At 54.8% G+C, this 11,303-nt stretch overlaps 1 protein-coding gene across 2 annotated transcripts; it reads right to left on the reverse strand.

Annotated features, from left to right (window-relative positions):
- Nucleotides 1-1,061: 1,061 nt before the first annotated feature.
- PDAP1 (PDGFA associated protein 1) lies at nucleotides 1,062-11,292 on the reverse strand. Of its 2 annotated transcripts, none has more exons than XM_057530079.1 (6): nucleotides 11,162-11,290; nucleotides 7,552-7,643; nucleotides 6,045-6,155; nucleotides 4,013-4,134; nucleotides 2,914-3,065; nucleotides 1,062-1,792 (listed from the first exon to the last, which is right to left on the reverse strand). In XM_057530079.1, the coding sequence occupies exons 1-6, from the start codon at nucleotides 11,172-11,174 to the stop codon at nucleotides 1,734-1,736; spliced, it is 549 nt and encodes a 182-aa protein (XP_057386062.1). In that variant the 5' UTR covers nucleotides 11,175-11,290; the 3' UTR covers nucleotides 1,062-1,733. The 2 variants fall into 2 exon arrangements, with proteins under 2 accessions (XP_057386062.1, XP_057386061.1); XM_057530078.1 differs by lacking the exon at nucleotides 1,062-1,792 and adding an exon at nucleotides 1,805-2,728 and having other exon boundaries at nucleotides 11,162-11,292.
- Nucleotides 11,293-11,303: the final 11 nt, after the last annotated feature.

Below are 11,303 nucleotides of genomic sequence, written 5' to 3' on the forward strand. Positions count from 1 at the left end.
AGCTGCCAGGACCAGGTGTCTTTCCTGTCACTCATTCAGCAGTCAGATTCCTAGACAAGTGGTTGCACATTGTGGGCTGGTTCTGGGCTTTAGTGGAAACTTATGATTTCTCTACTTGATGTTTGCGGTTGGTTTCTACTAACTGCTCATCATCTTTTAGGACGATTTTTTTCCCATCCCTATTTTACTCGGGTGTTTGTTTTTGTTTAATCACGTGCTTTTTAGTTACCTGTTTACATAATCATGGTTCTTCTTTTAGTCTAACTAGGTAATGAATTACATCAGTAGATCTAATTGTGAACTGTCCTCACATCTGGAGGACAAACGATACCTAAGGAAGCCTCCTCCCCCACTGTTCTAGGTAGGGCCTGTCCCTCAGGATAGTCTCCTCTGTGAGAGGAGACCCACTGATTTTTTTTAAATCAATCAGGAGATAAAAATTCTCAGTCCCCACAGACAGCTCAGGCTACACAGCTCCCCTTAGTCTTTACCGAGCCCCTGCCTGGCGCCCATTCGCCTCTTGGGACCTGCGGAGGGCACTGCTGTTTAGGAGGCGGCGCCCCTCCTGGAGGGGTGCATAAGCAGAACAGGCGCCCACGTGACTGTGCTAAGCCTCGGCTTCCCCACTGCCATCCCACCACGAACAAGGTAATGCTTCCCCACTGCCATCCCACCACGAACAAGGTAATGCTTCCCCACTGCCGTCCCACCACGAACGAGGTAATGCCTAGCAGTCATGCTGGGTGTTGGGACGCTTGCTCCCAGCCCTGAAATCCTGAGGCTGTCACCACCAGGGGGCACCAGGAGGACAGGACGCTATGTGCTGTGCACAGGTCCCTGGCCCCTCTGGCCTAAGGTCCCTCCTTGGTAAAAGGAGGGGAGGGGGCTGGCTCCTGTATCCTGAAGTCTCTCCCAGCTCGGATGCCCGGGGTCCAGTCCCCGTACCCAGATTAGTGCCACCCAAACCCTGGGGTGGGCCTGCCTGAGAGTGACACCTTGTCCTCCTGCTGGGTGAAAACAGCCCAGGCATGGGGGCCCAGAGACAGATCACAGAACCAGAATTACGATAATGTCAAGTTTAATTTGCCAAATATACAAGTTGGACTTGTGGAGCATGTTTTGCCTGGGTGCTACACAGTAAACAGGTTTCTTGAAATGATCCATGGGCAGGGTTAAGAATGGGCCCGGGGCCTGGCCAGAGTTGGGGGTAGGGAGTAGGGTGGGAAGGTCAGGGGGGAAGCCTCAGTCAGAGGGGACTGGCTGGGGATGAGCCATGACCCTCAGAGACCCAGGGCCCTGGCTCCCAGGTGACAGGCCCCCTGATCGGGCGCCCGGGCAACACAGACAGGGGGCCGTCCATCACAAACTTGTCAGCAGCTACTGCGGCTCAACCGCCCCCTGCCCCGCAATCTACCAGACAAATGGAAGCTCTTCTTACCCCACCTCCCAGGCACCCCCCAACAAGGGTTCTGAATTCTAAAAACAGCCAAAACATTCAAATGGTTACATATGAAATGCTGTCCTGCATCTTTCTGTCTCAAAGATAGCAGCTGCCCCCTCCCCCCACCCACCATCCCCCCAAACGATTTCTGTGCCAAGATGAAGAGGAGCCGTGGGGGGGCTCCCCGCCGCGAGGGGCTGCTGCAGTGGCGCCGGGGCACAGGGTGGGTGAGACACGGCAGGGGTCCTGGCAGCACGGCCCAGTTCCCTGCTATCTCCTCCCACAGGCCGTGCTACTTATTCAGGGAGAGCGACTGCATTCGTTTTCCTGACAAAGCTGCATCATCTTTTGCTGAGGAGCAGGAAGGGAAGGGGTTACAAGACAAAACCACCCCTCCATATACACAGCCCCGCACACCCCCGAATCATAATACAACTGTAGGTCTGAAAGGCCTCAAGACAACATTTTGTGCAACTGGTTCAGCTGGCAGATGAGGAAGAGACCCAAGGAGAAGGGCCTGGCCTGACGCCCTCCCCTGGAAGCCACCGGACCCACGTGTCCAGACGTTCTCGCGGAGTCTGGGTGGCTGCCCCCTGCACAAAAGCCCACCAACACACAATCTACTGAGCGAATGGAAACTCTTCTTAGCCCACCCCCCAGGCAGAGCCCTGTAACTCCAACCTCTCCCTGTGGGTTCTGAAGCCTGCAATCAGCAACATGCAAATAGTTACACATGAGGTCCTTTCCTGCTTGAGGTTTGTGAAACGAGCTACTAGTGGGAAGTTGAGATTACTGGGTATCTCCAATGTGGTGACAATGCCCTGGGGCAACTGATTTCCCATCTCTAGGCCTAGAAGGCAGGACAGCAAGATCCCAACACACTCATGGCCCCCCACATATGGAGAGAGCAGTGCATGAGGCCAGAAGGTCATGAGTCAAATGCTCCTTTAAAGCAGACCGATTCCCCACAGCCAACCTGGCCTGGAAGAATCCCTACCACCTTTGGCCCCACTGGAAGGAAGGCAGGGGGGAAGAGGGACACCTGGGCCAGATTTCATCTGTGACACCCGGCTGAAATATGAAGAGCTACCCCAAACAGCTCGCCAGGTTACACAAGACACCAGAGACCTCAGGGGAACCTTCTAGCCTCTAAGGTAGGTGCATCCTGAGGCCTCCCTCAGATGCTGTGGACAGTGCTCTGCTGAGATTCAAACTCACATCTGACTCCGCTGCTGCTGGACCCTCCTAGCATCTTGGGAGGTGGCGGGCAGGAACACCCACCTCCATCTGACAGTGAGAAAGGCAGGCAGACAAGCACGCACGTGCACATACACCCATACCCCCCCCCCACACGGTAGACCTCTACCGAACAGTCTGAGCCCATACCACTTCACGACAAGGACGCTGAAGTGCAGGGCTTGGTGGCCTGTCCAGAAGCAGTCAGGCTGCCACACCAGTGGCTCAAGACTTACCTTTCCTCTCTTCTTCTTTCTTCCTGGCAGCCTCCTCCCGCTGTTTCCGGATGATCGCCAGCCGGGCAAGGTCGGCCTTGGCTTGCTCCGTCTTCCCCGCTAAATGCATTTTCATGTAACGCTCTTTTGCTTTCTGCTTCTCGATTTCTTCTCTGTTTGGGTAAAATGGTGTCACAGAGGCCATCTTCCCCACCATTATCAGCTGAGCTGGATGTGGGAGCCAGGATAAAGCCCAAGCACTCAGGCCTGGGCCCTAGCTCCGTGTGCCCCCTCCCTGATGGACACTCAGCAAACAAGCCAGCAGTGGCTGTCACTCCGCAACCTCAGAGGGGGTTTCACTGGTGAGAAAGAAGCTGCCGGAGGGGGAGACTCTTCAGCAGCCTCCAATCACACCCCAAGCTTGTGGGCCTTCCCCACAGGGTTTTCAGGGACCCCCCTCAGCTGTCACGGAGTCAGCACAGCAGGTGGATTTAAATCGAGCAACCCAGTCAGGAGAGGAATCAGGGTGGCTTTTCCTAGCAGCTTTCAACCTCCTATAAGGCCCCTGATGTCACCTGGTGGCCATGAAAAGTCAGGGAACAACCTGTTAAAGACCAGCTGTGTGCAGGGCACTGGAGCACTCGGTGTGATCCTTGAACAGCCTGTGAGGCAGCTCTCTGCAGCTCCATTTTCACCTGGGACTCAGAGAGGACTGGGGCAGCTGGTGGACCTCCCTGCACAGTGCTGGACGGCACAGGCCCCCAGTCCCCTCCCAATCCCTATGGCCACGACATCAGGGATGGATGCAGGCCTAGAAGGGTCAGATCAGGCTGGAAAACGGAGGTATCCCTGGAGTGGGGTGTCCTGGAGGAAGGGGCTATAGCATAATTTCTGTTTTTCCTGCTATGCTTCCACTGGGGGGAAAAAATTCTGTTTTTTGCTTTGTTTTGGGGGGAAGAAGCTTCTATAGGGCCTTTGGGAGAATGAGATGACACAGAAATAAATACCGGAGCCGGAGCGCCCACCCAGCCACTGGGGACCTCAAGAGCCCAGGAAGCAAGGGCAGAGTTGGGGGCCTCAGCCCCTGGCCCAAGTCACAAGGCTCAGAAGCAGAGGTTACCTTTCTCTCCTTGAAAGTTCCTTGGGCCCGTCCAGGTCCAGCTGTGTGACCTTTTTGGTTGTCTGTGCCACCCGGTTGGGGTTCTCAATGTCGATGAGCCCTTCTACACCTTTGCGCTTTTGCTAAGATAGGACAAGAAGCCGGCCGTCGGAGAAGTTTGGCCTGCAGAGCCCCTGAAGGCCACTCCCCATCTCCACAGCCCTCCTGGACTAGGACAAACTCCCGCTCCACCCCCAGGCCACGTGACTCCTGGCCCAGCCTCACGGGGGGAACAGTGCGCAGGGGTGTCTTCACCAGCTGGGGAGGTGCAGGGAGAGCGAGGGCGGGTGACCAGAGCCCATCCTGTGCCCAGTCCCGGCCACCAGGGATCGTTATCCTAGTTCCACAGGTGGCAGAGGCCAACTCACAAGCTCTCAGCACAGAGAGTTACTCCCTCACTTCGAGCTCAGCCTCTGAAAGCAGTTTTCCATGGAACGCCATGCCTGACTGCAACAAGCCATGCATGCTGGATCCCCACAGCAGGGCGGGCCAATCCCTAGCCATCCGGGTGACGGCGGGGAAATGGGACTTAGGAACGAGTCACACAGTCTACAGGTTTGGGGAGGTGGCACAAGAACCTGGAGCTCGCACCTCCCACCTGCCCTGGGGAAGTTCAGAAAGAAGTGAGAGCACAAGTGCTAGATGTAACAGGTTCGATCAAAGTTTCAGGCCCTGTCAACACAGCTTTTCTCTTTAAGAGACCATGGAGACAGCTTCCAAATGCCAGTTAATCTGAGCACTGCACAGAGCTCCAGGCACCTCTACCCAATCGGCTACACGTATACACCTCCACCCGGATACCTGACATCACAAATTTAACTTGTCTGAAACAGAACTGGAGACTCAGCCCTCACACACCCCGTTCCTCCCAATCCTAAGCACAACCTTGTTTCTCTTTCCCTCAGTAAACCCCAATGAGTCTACCTCTAAGACATGGCTTGAATCTGCCCACTCCTCTCCACTGCCATTGCCACCAGCCTAACGCAGCCACAATTTCTCATCTGGATACCTGCTGCTGTCTCCCGGATTCCACTCTCAACACCCTACAACTCACTCTCGGCAGAGGAGCCAAAACAATCTTTTAAAAGCAAATCTGTGGGCTTCCCTGGTGGCGCAGTGGTTAAGCAACCGCCTGCCAATGCAGGGGGCAGGGGTTCGAGCCCTGGTCCAGGAAGATCCCACATGCCGCGGAGCAACTAAGCCCGTGCGCCACAACTACTGAGCCTGTGCTCTAGAGCCCACGAGCCACAACTACTGAGCCTGCGTGCTGCAACTACTGGAGCCCGTGCACCTAGAGCCCATGCTCCACAACGAGAAGCCACCGCAATGAAAAGCCCGCGCATCGCAACGAAGAGTAGCCCCCGCTCGCCACAACTAGAGAAAGCCTGCGCACAGCAACGAAGACCCAACGCCGCCAAAAATAAATAAATAAATAAATAAAAAAAATTAAAAAAAGAAAAAAGCAAATCTGGTCATCTCTGTCTCCCACTTCAAGGCCTCTGCCAGCTGCCCACTACCTACCACAATGAAACCAAAACCCTTCAACAGCTGCACAGGAGCTGCCCTTGCCAACCTTTCCTCCTTCATTCCTGACCACTCCACTTCGTACCCGCCAAGTCACAGCCCCACTAGCCTCTCTGTTCCTTGAACTTGCCCAGGTTGTTCCCACCCCAGGGCCTTAGCCCTTGCTAAGCTGGCTGCCTCAACTACTCTGCACAACAGTTTTCACACAGCTGGCTCCACCTTGTTTTTCAGATCTCAGTTTAAAAGTCACCTCCTCAGCACACACTACTCCAAGTACCCTCGATCACGTCTGTCTTATTCATAATACTTCTGGCTGCTTGAAATCATACTGTTCATTCATTCCTTATCGTCTGTACCTCCCTATTACAACGTAAACCCTTAAGAGCAAGGACTCTGCACGTACTACTGGGGCGGGTAATGTCTGCGGAGTGGATGAGTCTAGGTCCCACGCCCCCCTCAGACTCAGTACCTGGTAATCATCTTCTTCATCCTCGCTCTCATCTGAGTCTAGGGACTTTTTCTCCTTTTTGGGGTCACCTGCAGCCCCATCTCCACCTTCTTCTCCTTGCTCCTCTTCTTCCTGTTTCAGAAATGGACAACGTGAGGTATCGAAAATGCAAAACAAACCCCCAAGACCGTGATCCAGCCGCCACCCCCCCCCCGACTGTGGCCCTTGAGAAACCAGGCCCCCAGAAGGCTGGCACCAAGCGTGACCCGGGTCCTACTCTGCCACGCCGGCGCCCAGCGGGGGACCCGCGTCAGAGGCAGCCTGTCCACGAGGCTCCACGGCCTGGAAGCCAATGCCAGGCCAACCACCACCTCGTACGGCCACAAAAGGCCCGGCTCCTCTTCTCAGCCCAGGTACCTCAGACAACCAGGCTGAGCAGCTCGTCTCCTAGGGTCCAAAGGACGTGGCTGTGGGGCTGGAAAGCACGGTCCTGCTCAGCTTCCCTCCCGCTCTCCCTGCTGCCACGCGGAGCTGCCAAACTGTCCTCGCTGTCCTGGGCAAGCCCCCTGCTTTCCACTCTCAGGCAGTGGCGGGCCAGCCACTCCAACCTGCCCACACAGAGGCCCGGCTGTGCCGGCTTCCCATGACGACACCCCGGCAGGCCGCTTCCCTCTACCTTTCTTGCCTCCCCGCCGAAAACATCCCTTACAAAAACCATACGACCTTTGCCCCTTAGCACCTGCCCGCACGCTCTCCAAGGTCCTGGTCAGCCTCCGGTCCCTCCACCAGGCCCTCCCCACCACCCCACGCCACCCCATCCCCCTCTGATGTGGCTTTCCCCTTCTCCCCGACACTTCACAGCCGTGCCCCTCATCCGGCCTGACTGTGCTCCCTTTGGCCCTTAGCCCGGTGAGGATCTAATGGTGTGGTAGGGACATGGACACCAACGATGGAAACACGTTCTGTTTCCCGACAGTGGGCTGGAAAACGGACTGGGGGAACAGAAGAGAGGGACCGCCTAGGCTTCGACGGGAGGGGGAAGCGTGGGGAGCATCAGTGAGAGTCACGGAGGAGGGGATGCTGAGCAAGGGCCGAAGGAACGAATGGCACTCTGCCTGCTGGGGGCGTGGGAAGGCAGGGCATCACGTCACAGCAGGGCTGGCAGCAGTGCTGCACGGCTGGAGCACACAAGTAGGGGTGCTGAGAGCCCGAGCTGCAGACGGGCAGAGCCGGGCGAGGGAGAGAGGAGCAGGAGCAGGAACACAGGACCACAAACAGAGACCCACCAAGGCACCGGCTGCTGAGTGGACAAAGTTCTAACTGATCCAGTCAGAGGATGGCTCTCCTCCTGACTCTCAGCGGTTGCTCTGGGACTCCCATCTGCTACCTGCTGCCTGCCCCCTCCAATCGAACCTCAGGTGTTAGCTTCTTCTTGAGAATGGGTGGTCCTTGCCTGGCCTCTCCGGGTGCCAAAAGCGCAGGGTGCCGCCCTGGGCTACTGGAGTGGCCCGGACAGGCACGTACTCACCCTGGCCTTCTGCTTTTCAGCCTGGAGCTGTGCGTCGATCTCCTCGGGGCTCGTGTACTGCCTTGCCCGGCCTTTGTGGCCTCCCTTTCTCCCTGCACAAGGATTGGCAGTTTAGGAAGGCGGGAGGGAAGCAGCTTCCTCGATTGCCCTGGGCCCCAGGCTGTGTCCTGCTTGAGGTGCTCTCAGCAGAGGCTGCAGACCTCAGGTACCCCTCACCAAGCACCACCCAAACCTGTACCCTCATGTGTTCAAAGGGACAAAAAAGACAATACACAATCACCTGATGCAGTACCAAACCGTGTACTGGATGCAGGCTCCCCCAAATAAGACCCGAGGGGAGGATCTGGGGGAGGCTGTACCACATGGAGCGACTGGCTAAATGCCCTGCTCCCTTTATCCAAACACAGCGGACTCAGACGCAGTCATGAGGAACATGTAACTCTCGCCCCTGCTGTCACAACAGTGCTCTTTACTTGCAATGTTCTGTCATAGCTATGGGCTCATTTCATCCCCAGATTAAACCTATGGTACACGATCACGGCTGGTCCCACTTTATAGACAAAGGAGACTTGAGACTAAAGCAGAGTGGGGGAGAGCACAAATGTTGGGGTCCAATCCTTGAGTTCAAATCTCAGCTCTACCACTTAATAGCTCTGTGACTTTGGGCAGGTACTTAACCTCTCAGAGTCTCAGCTTCTTCGTCTGTGTCCCTACCACATAGGGTTGCTGTGAAGAGGGATTTGTTAACATATGTAAAGATGTTGGCACAGTGCCCGGCACTGGACAAGCGCTACAAAAATGTTTGCTATGACTCGTACTCTCCTAATATAGTACCTGGTGCGGAAAAAAAAACAAAGCCACTGGTCACATCAGCGATTTACTACAGGTGTCAGGGAATGTAATAAGATACTTCACGTTCACCTAAGTGGTATGTATGGTAGAAAGAGAAAACTTAAAACCTAGAAGGGAAAACTTTCTTGTGCTTGGACTAAGAAACACAACAGGCAAACAAAGTTATTTAAAGTTGAAAATAAAACTGACTACCTTCTAAGAGTAAAAAATGTGACTAGCAATTAAAGTTCATCACAGAGAATCAGTTTTACAGTCTGACCCTCTTGAGCCAAGACACTAGACTGACCCCTGCTGAAGCCATCAGCCAGTTTTACAGAAGGGCAGCACCCCCTCAGCTGGTCCTGGAGGACGCTGCGGTGGCTGTGGCCGTGGCCTGGATCCATTTCCACCTCTCCTGGAAGCTGCAGCCCACCTGGTTTCTCGTGACTCTCTCACTGAGAGCAGAGAATCTGTAATTAGGCAGCCAGAGCTGCTATGGACTCCAGAGACAGTAGCAGAGATACTGGCCTCCCCTGATTTCCTAAACAGCAGCTGCAGAGCCATAATTGGGCTGCTGCAGACCACACCACCCATTTTTAATGACTACCCAGGGTTCCCAGGGGTGTCTCAGTCTATGCTCATCAAAGTCCTACTGTGAGAGATCAAGTTTGCTATCCAAAAAGCCAACATCTTTTCTTGCCCTCTTAATACTCTAAGTAACAGAAACAACTAAAAATCGACTACTATAGGTCCTCATCCCCCACGCTTGGCTATGCGATAATGATCTTAGCTTGGTCTACAGTAACTCTTATCAGAAGCTTTCCATGCCTTTAAAAATGCTTCACAGGAGGTTTCCCTGGTGGCGCAGTGGTTAAGAATCCGCCTGCCAATGCAGGGGACACGGGTTTGAGCCCTGGTCCAGGAGGATCCCACATTCTGCAGAGCAACTAAGCCTGTGCACCACAACTACTGAGCCTGCGTGCTACAACTACTGAAGCCCGCGTGCCTAGAGCCCGTGCTCCGCACCAAGAGAAGCCACCACAATGAGAAGCCCGCGCACCGCAACTAAGAGTAGCCCCCGCTCGCTACGACTAGAGAAAGCCCGCGGACAGCAACAAAGACCCAACGCAACCAAAAACAAATTAAAAAAAAAAAAAAAAGCTTCACAGGTTTCATAACAGAAACAAAAGTTGGTCCTTGGCTCTTGGAGAATTTTATACTATTACTTACATCTTCGTGTTTTCTCTCTCTTTTTTTTTTTAATATTTATTTATTTATTTGGCCGCGCTGGGTCTTTAGTTTCGGCATGTGGGACCTAGTTCCCTGACCAGGGATCGAACCGGACCCCCTGCATTGGGAATGCAGAGTCTCAGCCACTGGACCAGCAGGGAAGTCCCTTCATGTTCTCTTTTACTTTTCAAGCAAATTAACACAAGCAAGAAATGTAAACCTTATCTGCCCATAAAGCTTTCACACGCCAAAAAGCCAAGTCGTTTAAACAATAATCCATATTTAGGATTTTCTAATTGTAACCTCCAACCCTGGCTCAAAGCATCTATTAAGTAGGACTCTTAGAACCAGAATTCTGGAGCCAGAAGGCACCCTTAGTACCCCTCCTTCTGCAGAACAGGAGATTGGGGAACACAGAGGAGACAAGGCTTTTCCTACCAGAATAAACCAGCAGAGAGCTAAGTTTAAAGAGATTCAGCTCTGTAAACCCCAATATCTCTGGTAGTAGAGAGTCAGGAAGTCATTTAGGTTTGTAAAAGCTCCAAGCAGATCTTCCTGTGGGCTGACGCATCTTAACCAACATGACACACAAGCAACCAATATCAACTGAACATCTGTTCTGCGCCAGGAGCCAGCCAGGCACGGCGAGTGCTCTAGTTTTACAACCCCGACCCAACTCTCCAAGCTAAGGGTTATTTCCAGATGGGGAAAACAGGCTGGAAGAAGTTAAAGAACTTGTTCAAGGCCATGTTAGACAGTGACACAGCTGGGCTTCGGGTCGAGCACTATTGACCTTAAGGGGGAAACGGATGGAGCATGGTCTACAACGTACTGGGAAGCCATGGGTCCTTTACGCTCCTGGCCAAGGAACTGGCAAAGTCTAACAACTAACAGTAGTTAATTATTACTGGGCACTTAGCGACTATCCAGCACCGCGATGCGCTCTCCACGTGGGTTACCTAGTTATAACCTCGCGTCAGTATTGTGAGGCAGGTACAATCACAACCCCACCTGCAAGTGAGAAAACTAAGACTCGGGGAGGTTAAGCGACTGGCTCAAAGGCACACATCGAGCCGCTCGAATACGGCAGTCAAAGCTAGGTCGGCCAGGCTTAAGAGCATCAAGTTAGGTCGCAAGAGGCAGGCCTGGCTCGCCCAGAACCCAGGAAGACCCAAGTTTTACGCGCGAGGCAGGCGGGTCCGGCACTGGCGCGCGATGCGGTGACTCAGTCTCCGGCGAGCCTGAAAAGTGGGAGGAAACTTCAGACCCCCCAGGCCGGGAGAAGGGCGCCCTAGATCGGCCTTCCGGGTCGCCGAGGACCCAGAGCCTCCGAGTCTCCTCAGACCCCCGAGGGAGTGGCTCGAGGCCACTACGCTCTTCAGTTTCCCCAGCGGGACAATTGGGCTTCGAGGCCCAGGCCTGGCCCTCAGCCCGCACGGAGGTCCTCCCTCTGCGCCGCTCTCGGAGGCGCCCGCGGGCTGAGTGGACACCGGGAGCCGGACTCGGGCTGCTCCTCGAGGCCCACGGGCCACGCGCGCCTGCCCCTCACCTCCTTTAGGCATCGCGGCTCCGGCAGCTGCGGCGGCGGCGCCTCAAACTGACACCGGAACCGGAAATACCTCGAGCACGACTTCTTCCGCCCGGCCAGTTCCCAGCCAATCCCGTCCCCACTCAGCCCGCCGACGCCGCCG

The sequence above is a fragment of the Balaenoptera acutorostrata genome, chromosome 15, assembly GCF_949987535.1.
Source record: "Balaenoptera acutorostrata chromosome 15, mBalAcu1.1, whole genome shotgun sequence".
Lineage (NCBI taxonomy): Eukaryota > Metazoa > Chordata > Mammalia > Artiodactyla > Balaenopteridae > Balaenoptera > Balaenoptera acutorostrata.